Below are 14355 nucleotides of genomic sequence, written 5' to 3' on the forward strand. Positions count from 1 at the left end.
ACCATCACTTTAACATGATGTTGACCAGTTAAGGCCCAAACAGTAAACACACTGTCATGGAAACAGATGCTTATGATTTCTGTCAGGCAAAAACTTTGTATCCCCAAAATGTTAACTTTAAAAAAGGAAAAAAGTGTTGAAGTGTTGAAACCCAATTCCAAAAAGGTTGGGACAGTAGATAAAATGCAAATAAAAACAGATTGCAGTGATTTATAAATCTTCTTTGACCTGTATTTGAATGAAAACAGTACAAATCTAGATGTGTAATGTTTTATCAGCTTAAATGTTTTTGGTAAATACATGTTCATTCTAACATTGATGCCTGCATCACATTCCAAAAAAGTTGGGACAGGGCACTTTTAGACTATGAAAATTGTGAAATGCTCAAAAATAAACACATGGATATAAAGGGAAAGGCCTTGTCCTTATTGAGCAAGAATGGGTTTAGGCTCACCACGCCAAAAATGCATCAGCAAAAAATCCACTAGTTTAAAAATAACATTCCTGAGCCAGAGCTTGTAAGGATTTTAGGTATTTTGCCCGCCATGGTGCATAATGTCATCAAAAGATTCAGGGAATCTAGAGAAATCTCACTGTGTAAAGGGTAAGGCCGAAAACCATAAGTGAATGCCAATGACCTTTGACCCCTCAGATGGCACTGCATTGAAAATTCACATGTTGCTGTGCTGGAGATCGCCACATGGGCTGAGGAACACCATCTCTCCCTGCATCCACAAAGCTAAATTAAAACAGTTCTATGCACAGTGCAAGTCATATATCGACATCCAGAAACACTGCTGACTTTTCTAGAGTGCAGATTGTCTGAAAGAGACTGATGCACAGTGGAAGCATGTATTGTAGTCTGACGAGTTAACCTTTCAGATTGTTTAATGAAATACTGGTAATTGTGTTCTTTAGGCCAAAGAAGTAAAGGACCATCTAGATTGTTGGCATAAAGTTCAGAACTAAGTGTGTTTACATGCACTTAATAATCTGATAACTGCAGAAAATAAGATTGTGTCAGTAATCCAGTGAAAACATTTAGATGCACTTTAATTAGTTTATGGGAATCTGCGGGTCTACATGAGTCAGTAATCAGATTTCTGCTTTGCAACCAGTCAATAAACTCAAAGAATAAGACATGACAAATGTAAGATAAACACTCAGTCACTTTAGCAGAAAATATGAATATACATTATCTAGAAGATGAAGGATATTTAAATTCTTTCAGGGTCGCTCCAAAAGTGTTTTCTTGCCATCTCGCTGGTGCTGTGTCAAGTACCATGGTCTATTTTTGCACATACACAGACTGAGAAAACGAAAGAAATCAGAGTAAGAGTATACATGCACAGAGAAACTCAATTACTGAGCTAAAATCTAGCTCTATTTATCAGATTTCTTCGTCAGAATTCTAGGCCTTACTCCAATCTAAGAAATCTAAATAATAATAATAGCAGGTAAGCATACTCCTGTTTACATGACCACTTGAATAAGGATTGAATAAGCGATTTATAATTACTGTTCATGCCAAGTATCAAAGGGGGTGTAACACCCAAAGACTTCTTCACAGGTTTGATACCCCTTGACAACACAACATTGCATTCAGTATGCAGAAAGAAAAATCCATGTTGGTATGCCAGCGACATCTGTAGAGACATTTTTTGAAATGCCAAAAACAAAAACCACAAAGGTCAGTGGCAAAATGAAAAACATTACTAATAATAATAGAATTTAGACAATAATCAAGTTTATTGCCTTGAATGACCAAGTTTATGCATCTGCAATGGACATGCTCCTGTTTGCCCTCATATACATATCATTGACATGAAGTATGCCCTAATTTATGCAGATGTTTCAGTAGTAAGTCAGTAAAGCAAAGGTATTCATTAGGTTGTCTTATGAGGTTGTTCTCAAAGACGGGTCAAGCAGGACATGCACTGACACACTTCTCTTTGTCACTAGTATGCATCCTAAAAAATATGCATTGAGATATATTTTTGCCATATTGCCCATGCCTATTGAGCACTTTAAACATTGTTAAATCTTAAAAAAAGTTTATGAATTGAATGAAGTTCTTCAGGTGACTTCGTAAAATGTTTCATGACATTACATTTGTTTCGGAGAAAAAAGACTATTAGCACAACATCAAACGGCTGGTAGACTCTTTGTGTGGAGCCAACCAGGCTACTGTAAACATCAAAGTCTGGGGGTGTTTTTATTACAGTGGTATTAGTGAGCTTGTGTTAATTGATGAGATCATGAACTCAGAAGGTTACAAAGACATTTTGGATGCAACTCACACTCAAGAAGTGCTGTAGTGATAACAATTTGAAACACACCAGGCACTGTTTGCAAGAATACTTTGCCAATAAACCCCCCCAAAACATTACAGTATTTGAAAAGTCTATTTAAAATAAATACAGACCTGCCATCCTGTACACATTTTGTGTAGCAGGTACGCATTTTGACATCAAAGTATGATTTGTCACCCTTAACTACGCAAAAAGCTGGTAACGCTTGTGAGTCCAATTGTACATGTGCACAACAGCAAGAGGCAGCAGTGTCTAGCCTCCTAAAATATAAAAGAATAAGAGTTTAACCCATCACAGCACTGGGTATATTCCCCCCACTTATTAACCGGGAATGACAAATGCATAGTGTCAGTCATTTCAAGAGACTGCAACACGAAACTTTTATCCCTCTCATTTCCCCTCCTCACTCTCTGTCTGGCTGAGAGGATGGTGAATACCTTTACCTTTGCAAAGGTAAATGGGCTGGGGTGGGTGTGGAAAGTGTTGAAATTGTGAATTGAGTTATCTTAAGTTAACACAGACCTGCCAACCTTGGGAAAATATTTAACGTTAATAACATTAACCTAACATTACGTAATTTACCAGCCAGCTTGCTTGTTTGCATTTAAGTTGGCAAAGTAATGCTAAGTTATATTTTCTGTGTTCCATGTTAAACATGACTTTTCACAGTACTTTATTCATAATTATCATTGCAGCCAAACCCGTAACCATAATGAGAGGAGCAGATAATGGCAGAATGAAAAAAATTCAAGTGAACGTGTTGTAGAAATAACGTTACTGTGAGGGGTGTGTGTGTTTGTCTGTGCGTGCGTGTGTGTGTGTGTGTGTGTGTGTGTGTATGTGTGTGTGTGTGTGTGTACGTGTCTTACAGTTAAAATAAACATAAACGTCAAATGAGGTGGACACTGACAGGGAGAGAAAGAGCAGCAGACCCTGTTAAATACCTAAACTTGATGATATGGCTGCAAGTGGGAAAATGACACTAAGTGAAGTGGTGCGAAAGCATGTGAACTTTTTTTTTTTCAGCGTTACATTATTTCACCAAGCAAAATATTTTACCAAGGTTGGCAGGTCTGTAAATGCCATTTAATTTGGCATTTTGTTTCCTAACACAATGAACTTAAAGGCCACTGCACACCGGATGCGCCACATTGTGTCGCACAGCATCCAAAAATTCAAAACCGTTGTTTTTAATAGAGGTATGCACTCCACTGCTAACATGCTGCTTTGATGCACGCTGGTGCTCCATGACTCTGAGCACTGTTCAGTTTCTCAGCATGTCACAGCGCGCCATGCAGCATTTTGCTATTACTACATTAAATTAAAGCCATATTGAGACCACAGAAAGCCACAGCAGATCACATTTGGCTTGAACTTAACACAGAGAAAGGCAGACGCTCTTTTAGGTAAACAGACAAATGCTAATGATAAGTTACCTCGGATAACGTTACTCTTCTAGCTTTTTTCATCTTTTTTCAGCTTGAAAACAGCCAATTTGTGAAGAAGTAGTAAACTGATGATGTGATACCTGTTTCTGAATGCTTTATTCTACTCTAATGCTTTCATTCAATTAGAGTAGAATATTAGTAGATTAGTAGATTAGTAGAATATTCAAGACCCCTGGTCCTGACAGCATCCCTGCTCACTCCTGCGCTATTGGAAACGTTAAATGATTCTTTGGAGCAGGGTGTCCTTTCTACTACTCTACAACAAGTGACCATTTCAGTGATTTTGAAGAAAGGTAAAGACCCTCTTGATTGTGGCGCGTACCATTGTAGTTTTTCCCTCTTTTCAGGGTACACGTCAGAGCGATCCCCTTTTGCCTTTGGTCTTCGCTATTGCAATAGAACCTTTAGTAATCACTATGCATAGAGATTCTCTGATTCGTGGGTTTATTTGCGGGGGACCTGAACTTAAAATTTCCTTTTATGCGAACGATATGGTTTTATTTATTACTGAACCTGAGGTCTCTTTGCTGCATGTTCATCATGTCATTAATATCTACAGTTCATTCTAAGGTTATAAATTAAATGTTACTAAAAGTGAATTATTCCCCATTAATATTACAGCTAATGATACCTCAGAGTTCCTCATCTCTCCATATTGTCTCACACAGTATATCACAGTATATATAAATATCCTGACCCGTAAATGCTCCGAACATTTTAAATGGAATCTCGGGTTAAGGAAGATCTATTCTGTTGGTCCTCCCTTCCCCTGTCCTTAATAGGCTGGGTCAATTCGATTAAAATAAAAATACTCCCCAAATTCTTATATCTTCATCAATCAATTCCCTTGTTTTTGACCAAATCGTTTTTTTAAAACTATTGACCAATATGTATCTGATTTTATTTGGAACTGTAAGCCCCCCAAAATTTGTAAAGTGTTTTTTCAAAGGCTTAAGCATTTAGATGGCCTTGCTTCTCCAAATTTTCTATTTTATTACTGGCCGGCAAACGTCCGCAGTATTTTATTTTGGTTGAGTGACTGGGTTCCTGCATGGACAGTGGTGGAGATTGATGCTCCCAGACCTATCTCTTTGATGTCCATGTTATGTGCTCCCCTGGCATCAAGCTTTAATCAATGTTTTTCTAACCCAATTTTAAATGCTTCAGTATGTATTTGACGCCAGTTTTGGCATCATTTTGGTCTTCAATCTCCATCTATTAACATGCCAGTTACAGCCAATCCCTTATTTCTGTCTTTGATGATAGATTCTGCTTTTCTTAGCTGGTATTCAAAGATCTGTATGCTGGCAGCACATTCTGTACCTTTCCACAGCTTGGTAGCCAGTTTCCTTGTCTTAAATCTCACTTTTTTTAGAGCCTTGCAAATTCAGAACTATGTTAGACAAGTTTTTACGGACTTCCCTAGCACTCCCACAAAATCACCTCTTGATATTTTTGGGGCATTTACATTTGGGGCCACAGTATATTTCCCAGATGCCATTTAAGTTGTTCTTTATGCCATGTATAAATTACGGTGTTGTCGTGTTTGTCTTTGTGCTGTCAGTGCAAGTGATGCATAAAATATCTGCTAGATCACAAAGTCAGGAATTTTTCTTCTCTGAATGTACTGAACAGTTGCAGAATACTATAGGTAATAGGTAACGCTTACTGCCATGGTTACAGCTATTATAATTGAAAGAAAATTAGCTAAAATGAATAAAAAATGAAATTTTACTCCAAGAAACATACAAAGGAATGATTGTTCTCATTTTTATAGTGATAATTGGAACTGATGCTTATCAACAGAATTGGCAGTTTGTTTTCTTGGTGATAAAAAGCTTTTATGTAATAAATGCGCATCTCTTGTGGCTCAGTATCCCACCCATCTGAATGCGCATCTCTTCTGGGTCAATATACCACCCACAGCCTTACTGAATTGGTCGAAATAAGTATCTGTAATCTGTCTCAATGTCCTGCCCACAGCATTATTGGATTGGTCAGTGGCTAGAAAAGGTCAATCAAGATCTTCTCTATCTTCTCAATGTGTTTTTAAGGGTCAGTAAAGAAAAAAGGATGCGGGTTGGCGAGGACATTGTTGATTAATGCAGTTGTGTGTCAAAAAAAGAACTTGAAATATTTGGTGAGAGGAAGTTTACTATGCATGGGAGAAAAAGCAGTGTTCAGATTTCATGTTTCCTTGTTTCGTCACATTTTAGATTTTGTAAATTAGTTTTGGGTATGCTTGCCTTTTAGCACTGTCTATGTTGGTGGCTTTATACCTTGTTTTCAAAAAGCCTGTGTGCTTGATTTTGGGGAGTCATTTATTTAATTGTATATTGTTATTACTTTAAAATGCTATTTTGAAATGGTATTGTTTTCCAAATATCTAAGTGCTCCATGCACTTTATTATTTTAATTGTAATGTTTGTGTTAAATACGTATTTTTTATTTTGGTATATTAAGCTGAGATGTTTACAAATGATTATTATCTATTTAAAATTATTTAAAATATATTCCTGTATCCTTACATTTTTTCATTATTTTAAACATTTATGCTTTTGGGAGGCTCCATGCACTTTATTTTTATAAGAATAAGTTGTTTAGTGCTTTGTTAAACGTTATGTTCTATTATTGTTCATTTTTGTGTAGGAATTCCTCGTGTAGGTTCCTGGAATTGGGTTTCACGCTATGAACTTCAAATTTATGGCCAATGAATATCAGCTGGTTATAATCCTCCTTGTTTTCTAAGAATTGGTATCAGTCCTGGAAAATCATATTGGTCACCCCTATTGAGGGTCTGTTAATATTAAGAAATTCAGATTGTCTTTGGTGTCTGATGGTGCTTTGTGAAAGTATTTGTGAAAAGAAATGTCTTATCAAACACAGAAAATTTGGTTATAGGTTTTAGCAACCATGTTGATACACTAAAGGTTGAGGATATCAAGGTATCATGCTTGAGCTGAGATGGATGAGGAGTAATGGCAGTTTGATGCAGTTATGTGCTAACAGTTTATCATTGTTTGACGTGGTTCTTCATGATGTATGATCTTGTCTTGTTGAGGTTGGTCTGCTCTCTTCTTTGATGTAACACCATGCCTTCCTGTCAAAAGGCCAGTGATGTCTCTCAGTTACTTCCTGGCATAGAGACGGGCATCACCCTGTGGATGGTTGCCAGTATATCTATTAGGTGAAGGGGGCATGGCTGGCACTGAAGAGGCATCTGTGTCTACTGTCTGCAAATGTGCCCTCTCCAATGACCATGACGTAAAAGGCACACAGACATGACTAAACATGCTTTATGTGGGAGGGCATGGGTGATGATCAGGCTTGCTGTGAAAATTAGACAGACATTAATTTCCCTACCATTGATCCTTCTCAGTCATGTGTTGAGTGGGTGTAACATTTCGCAATCTGGAACTCATCTGTTAAGTTATATACAGTCAGCTCCATTAGCATTCTTGGTAAAGATAGGTAAGAAGGTTTGTGGAAAAAAATGTCTTTAGTTATTTAGCTCAATCTCACACTGAAATCTGAGAAAAAAATTGCACCCCTGCACTTTCTGTTTCGTGCAACCTCATGTTGCCAGCATAGCAGCATAGAGTCTTCTCAAATAATGCTTGATAAGATCAAAGAATGCAGAGCAAACAGACCAAAAGCCTTCCACAATACAGAAGCTCTCTGGATCCTCTAGGGTCTTTGGTCCTGTCTTTTGGACTCTCCACTTCAGCTCACCCCACAGGATTTTTTCTTTGAATTTGGATTTGTTTTGGATTGTTGTCCTGCTGAAACATCCAACCATGATCTGGTTTATGTTTTATGGGCAGCCAGATTTTCATGTAAAAACTCCTGGTACTTCATGGATTCCCTAATGCCATATATACTATGAAGTTCCAATGGCCTTTGGAGGAAAAACAGCCCCCAAACAGTACATATCCTCCACTATACTTAACAGTGGGGATGGGGTTCTTTTCTGCATCACAGTCCTTTTTACACCAATTCCACCATGAGTTTTTGTTGCCAAAATTATTTTTGTCTCATCTGACCATACAGCCTGGTTCCAGTCAGTGTTCCAGTGGTCTAGTAATGTCTGGACCATTGGAGGTGGCATCTAGTTGTAATTTTAGAGACCTCAAAATGCAAACCAATCTTCTGCCAACAGTGGTCCTTGGAGAAATGTTTTACCATCTTACCATCCTTGTCACTGTGTGTGGGGCAGTATTCACTATATGTCCAAAAGTTTGTGGACTGCCCTCCTAATTATTGAGTTTAGGTGTTTCAGCCTCACCTATTACTAACATGTATATAAAATCAAGCACATAACCATGCAATCTCCACATTGCCATTGCCACATTATCATAGGATGCCACTTTTGCCACAAATCAGTTTGTGAAATTTCTGTTGTGCTAGATCTGCCCCAGTCAACTGTAAGTGCTATTATTGTAAAATGTCTAGGATCAACAACAGCTCAGCCATGAAGTGGTAGACCACGCAAATGGATACCAGGAAAGGATTTGAGAGTGGAGGCTATTATAGTTGCAAAGCGTGTGTGTGGGGGGGTAACTCCATAGGTTTATATTATTCTCCATTGTTTTGGAATAGGATGTCCAACAAGCTCATATGGGCATGATGTATAGGGGTTCACATACTTATGGCCGTATGGTATACACTCGCGTCCTTTTCCAGGCAGATTCACGACAGATCTTGTTGTTTTAAACTTCTTAATTATTGACCTAACAGTGGATATGAGCATTTTTAGCTATTTTTCTTAAAGCCACTGCCTGGTTTATGAAGGTCAACTGACTTGTTCTCATTTTATTTGTGTATTTTGTAATTCTATAAGAATTTGGCCTCTGTGTCACTTCATATTTATACCTCATTAAAATAGGGTACAGGGCTATTACCAATGACTGCTTAAGAATTCCTGAACGCTCAGATGGACTTAAAAAAGTGAAACATAAGTGGAAGCATGTTTCAGTTACTTTTTGTTAATGAGGATTTCTGAGGTGCCAATAATTGTGACCCATGTTGTTCTGTTACAAAAGTTTGATAAGGGCTTTGGTTTTCTAAGACTAAATTTACTTCTATTAAAAGTGAGATTTTTCTCATATTTTCAGTGTGAGTTAATTAACCACCTTTTTTCACGTCCCAACATTATCAAGGGCACCAGTAATGGTGGAGCTGACTGGAGGTTATGCACGTATTTATTCCAGTGGTCACACGGCAATGTCAAAGTTAGACAGTCCAGAGTAATGATATTTGAGAGCGTTTACTCTTCAGAGAGTACAGATATTGAAAGCATATCTGCTGAAAGATGGTTTGTATTACCAAAAAATGTGAGCATAATATGTTTTTCTTCACTGGTAAAGACCTTGTGGCAATGTTGTTTTTTTATAGAAAAAACAGCCACCAAAAATTGAAATCATTTGTACATGTTCATTAGGTTCAAACAGCACACTTGCAGCTTGTTCTAGTTTGAAGCCATCAGAGACGTTTTTTCTTTCCGAGACTGCTTTGTAACGGATGCTTTTCTTGACCTCTTTTCAATTACAATAATTTTTTAGCTGAGGAAATATCAGATACCAGTCTCTACGCCTGCTTCCTGCTGATATATTGTCAGTCATCATTTCTCCCAAAATACACTCTAAGCAGATGGTAGTGACAGTTAATGATGCAGAAAATTGCTGGAATATAGAGTCGTCTGAAGCGAAGGCTCTACAGTATATGATGTTGTATCATTCCTGATAGGTCAGCGGTTCTCATTTTTAGAATAGCAGAATGAAAACATTATAAGAAATAATAAACAATTCAGCTGCAACAAAAGCTCACTTTTGCTCTTAATACTCATTTGGTCTATCCATTTTAACTAAGTGCAGATCATCCAGATCTTTTTGGCTGCTTTGCCAACTCTCCCTGGGGTCTCGAAGGAGTCTGTTTGCTGTTATGGCTCTTCAAAGACAGTCACTCTGACTGGACTTGAACTGAGAGAAGTAATTCAGATAAGCATTATGCTTGTTCCCTACAGAAGGTACAGTGCGCACTGAGGGTCAACCAAATAATTCTTTCAAGCAAACCAAGTCTAAGAGAAAATTAGGTCATATCAAGGTTACACCCAATAAAAAGAAAGGAATTGGTGTTCATTCACGAGTAACCAAAAAAAAGGGAATCATTTTTGTTGCTCCATGCTGTAGATGAAGCTATAAGATAGAATCAATCTTGGATATAAATGAAAATGTAAAGACTGCGTCAAGTTTACATCTCATCTCATTCATGTATATGGCTCATGACAAGAGCATCTGGCAGAGGCAAAAATGTGAATTTTAGCTGCTGATATTTTCTGGGGTTGTTCACAATAAAAAAGAATTTTGGCTTTTATACAGATGCCAAATTTGTATCACACATGCTCAATATCAAAATGATCCTTTGGCAAAAAATGAAAGCTCTTATCACTGCCTGAACTTCTCAAAGTTTCCCCAAGGTTTATTGGATTGAACAATTTAAACATGGCCTTAATGGTTTAAATAAATTCAAAATGGGTTATACCTAATGTTGAGTGTTTCTATGAGCATTATGCCACACTTTGGTTGGGTGGTCCACTTTGGATGTGTTTGAAATCAGCCCACAGTTTTTATTTGCCTCTTTGTCCTAGGACCCACCAGCAAGTTAATAAAGGGTTTTGCAGCCGCCCGTTGTTTTTTCAAACTGCATTCTTGCATTCTGTTTGTGCAGGCAGCTGGGAGAGTTTTCCTGACTTTGGACATCATAGAGGACAAGGGTTGTTGTGCATCAAAAATAAAAGCAGTTTGAAATGCACTCTTGTTTGCCATAACCTTTGAACCCCAACTTAGGCTTAGTTTTTATTGCTGCTTTGACATTTCACTCATACAGGATAAAACACAGATAATGTATGAACAAAGACATGAATATCTTTTCCATACATTGAGAGAAAAAAACGCACATTGTAGGAGTTTGTTTATTGTGTGTCAGTATGTCTAGTGCTGTTCATAGAAATTTTAGGCTGTTAGTCAGACTTCATATTGCAAGATGGGATTATGCACTCAGTGAAGTGTGCATCAAAGCAAGTTCATAAATTTGGCCAAGCCCATCATTTTATCTGGGAACTTCATCACACATGCTCAATATCAAAATGATCCTTTCATTTTATCTGGGAACTTCTGTCTTCCACCCTAAGGATTAGTCAGTAATTTAAAGACTGATGCAGCTCTTGTAGATTTACTTTTTTACCAGATCCCGTAAGTATGGACATTGGAAAGCAGAACGAAAATGTGGATGGGCAGTGGGTCTTTGAACATTGTAATGAGAACGTCTGGACTAGACGATCATGATTAGCAGCAGTTAACATAGCCTGTGAGTTTTGTGCTTGTGTTCTTTACACATTTTCTTCATACTTTCACCTTATGAGTAAAACTGCAGTTATACAATCAACTGGCCAACAACCTGATCATAAGATTTAATGAAACCAGTGATAAATAAATATGTGCCACAGGTCAGCTGACAGAAGCCTTGTGAGGAGGATTTTGACAGATTGGCTCAAAGCACATGCTAAGCAGATAAAGTGCAGACTCTCTCTCTCTCTCTCTCTCTCTCTCTCTCTTTCTCTGTCTGTGCATAGTTCTAGATCTCATCTGCAGCCCATCCTCATAATGCATACCCTATGCTGAAAATTCCATATCAAAGCTCAAACAGACTGATGTATTTCGGTGTGAAAAGATTTATTTAATTAACTGATTAAATAAAGTTTTGAAAGCTAAAATGGTGTTAGTGTAACACCATAATTTGCGTTAACGATTACATCAAGCATGACTTTCATTCTTTAAGATAAGTGACCTTTTCTTCTATACGTATTTTAGAAGTGGATCGTTTATATATTTAAGAATTTGCCTCATAACTTTCAACTAATTACAAATAGGTGGTAGAAACGATCACTATGTTAGTGAAAGATGAAATTTTTAGGAGTAGACCTTAAAGCCATCTCAGAATTTGCGCAGTTAATCTTGCAAACTACAAGAATCACAACGGATGAAATAAACTGAACATTAACCTTTTGACTGTTCTACTATCTTGACGTAAATCAACTTATTGCTATCATAATGAGAATGTTCATGAGAAATTGGAAGGGTCCATAATGACCTGACTGTGTAGAAGAAGGCCAAGCCATAGAATTCACTAGGTGCTGTAATGTGGCTGAATCTGTAATTCCCCCCATTTAAAGATTGGGCCATGTGCTGTGATTGAGTAACTCTTGTAAGGGCTTATGTGTTTACTTTGAGCAAAAATCTTTTATGTTGAACACAGTGAGCGAATTTGGACACACACTCTTCCCCCTGTGGGCTGCAGCTACAACCACAGTGATTGACACGCAAAGATGAAGAGCACAATAGTAACTCTTCTCCCTCTCTCTCTCTTTCTCTTTTTCAACAAAATAGCAAAGATGAAATGAGGGGAAGTTTGGTGGATGACATCTAAATATGCATTCCAGGTCTTCTGAAATGGAAATTAAACAGATGAGTTGGTCTGAGCTGTTCTTTTTCAATGGAATATGGCTCTAAATATTAAACAGATAAAACAGACAGTTATGAATTTCTCTCAGTAACACATTAATAATGATTTTAGATATTTAAGTGCTGTTTGTTATATCAGCATGTGTTGCAACGAGAGATGGCAGGATCAAATTAGTGAGATTCTGGAGCCAAACATACCGTACAAAGGTGATGGCAAGAGACCACGTTTAGCAAGCTGCCATACATGAGATTCAACTCTCCCTAGGAGATGTGTGCTGTTCTTTCCCACTAGCCTACTTTGGCAGAAAGAAGTCATAAATCCAGTTGCTGTCTTCATTTCCAGGCCAAGGACTATTGTATGTGGTAATAGTAAAAATTTGAAAGGTCTGCAGTTTTTTTCTAGAAGAGTGCATTGTTTTGTTTATCTTTTTAAGAGACTTCAGGATTCGTTATCTCCTTAAACCTGCAGCATTATGATTACACTTATACTTGATGTGTAATCTCTGTTAGGCACAGTGGTACAGGGATTAATACGACTGTTTTGAAACAAAAGCAATGCTCATATTTCATTATGCCTGACATTTTTATGCAGAACTTTTGATGCATGTAAGACATGACCATCAAGGCTTTCCACACTATTAATACTGTCAGTAGAGATTCTTTATTGCAAGACTTAATTTTTCCCTAAATGTCTACTGTAACCTTCTAGTCAGCAGGTTAAGCATTTATTTCTTTCTCACCACAGGGTCAGACAATATCAAGAAGTACTGGAGCCGCTATTACCAGGGTTCCCAGGGGGTGGTATTCGTTCTTGACAGCACTGTTTCAGACGAGGAGCTGGAGGCCTGCCGTTCCGAGCTCCATTTGGCCCTGCAGCACCCTCAGCTCTGCACGCTCCCCTTCCTCATCCTTGCCAACCATCAGGACTCACCAACTGCCCGCTCTGTCCCGGAGGTACGGTAACTTTCCATACCAAATATAGCACTTGGGGATCTTCCTGGGCCTTAGCACCCTTCTCCTCTATGATCATCTTCCACTGAGGGTTGCTGCCTCCCACATGTACACACACTCTGAAGTGTTTGGACTGAGCAAAGGGAAGTGTGCTTGTCGAGGGCTGTGCTATGTTATTGCCACGCAATAAGGGCTGATGTTGACAACCTAAGAGGTGCTTCCCCCCCTCTTCCTCATCCTTCCCAAAGCTAGAGCTGATGGCGTAAACATGGCATGACGTGGGCCGCCTGAGTAATAGTCTGTGTATACACAGAGAAAACATTCAAAAGAAATAGATCTCTTAGGACAATGGATTTAGAGAGAGTACCCGTAGTGCAGACCATGGACGCATCAGACAGTCTTGATCTGTGTTTGGCATGTTAAAATGTCCTAACATCAGCAAACATTTTATAGGAGCAAATAGCCACTGTTAGCTTGTTAATACTGTTTTCATTTCTTAAAAGTATTATGTAATGTAGCTAATACACTAGCAGTGTTATGACTGGGAGAAAAAGGTTGCAGGTGAATCCATGACCATAATCCAAAAACAAGCAAATGGGCAGTTTTCTAGCACTGAAAAAAATCAAGAAAACCCCAACCATGAAGCAGTCTCACAAGCAGAGGAGTAAATATGAATCTCTTAGTGACTAAAAATAGACAGATAATGCTGATATTGAATAGGAGGAGCCAGGATAGACCTGGGGCAGTAGAGGACAAGACAGGAACGATGGAAGAGCTGATGTGGAGTCTCTGAGGAGAATACTCCATGACACAGTTATGGTGCATTGTGAAGCGTCAAGTGATGACAAGGATTTGTAAGGTTTGTAAAAGAGGGAAACAGATGGTATCCTGTGTGTCTTTTAGAGTAAACTTTCATTGATCACTGTCAGAACCGATGTGTTTTTGTCTTAACTTGTTCTTGACTTTTGGATTTTGAGATGCACAAGGTAAGGTGTTCCACTCTTGTTCAACATGTTGAAATTCTTCAATAACTTCAATAACTGCATTGTTTTTTTTTGGTATTTCATCTTTTGGTGTTTCCTTGTATTCAATTTAATGTTAATTCAGAATTTTAAAACTTGTTCT

At 38.0% G+C, this 14355-nt stretch overlaps 1 protein-coding gene across 1 annotated transcript in view; it reads left to right on the forward strand.

Annotated features, from left to right (window-relative positions):
• Positions 1-14355, forward strand: part of arl15a (ADP-ribosylation factor-like 15a) — a 101837-nt gene that overhangs the window by 42139 nt on the left and 45343 nt on the right. Inside the window, exon 4 of the mRNA XM_036598177.1 lies at positions 13025-13233. Coding sequence (XP_036454070.1) covers positions 13025-13233 — 209 coding nt within the window. The remainder of the gene's footprint in view (positions 1-13024; positions 13234-14355) is intronic.

This window comes from Colossoma macropomum, unplaced genomic scaffold (genome assembly GCF_904425465.1).
Source record: "Colossoma macropomum unplaced genomic scaffold, Colossoma_macropomum, whole genome shotgun sequence".
Taxonomy (NCBI): domain Eukaryota; kingdom Metazoa; phylum Chordata; class Actinopteri; order Characiformes; family Serrasalmidae; genus Colossoma; species Colossoma macropomum.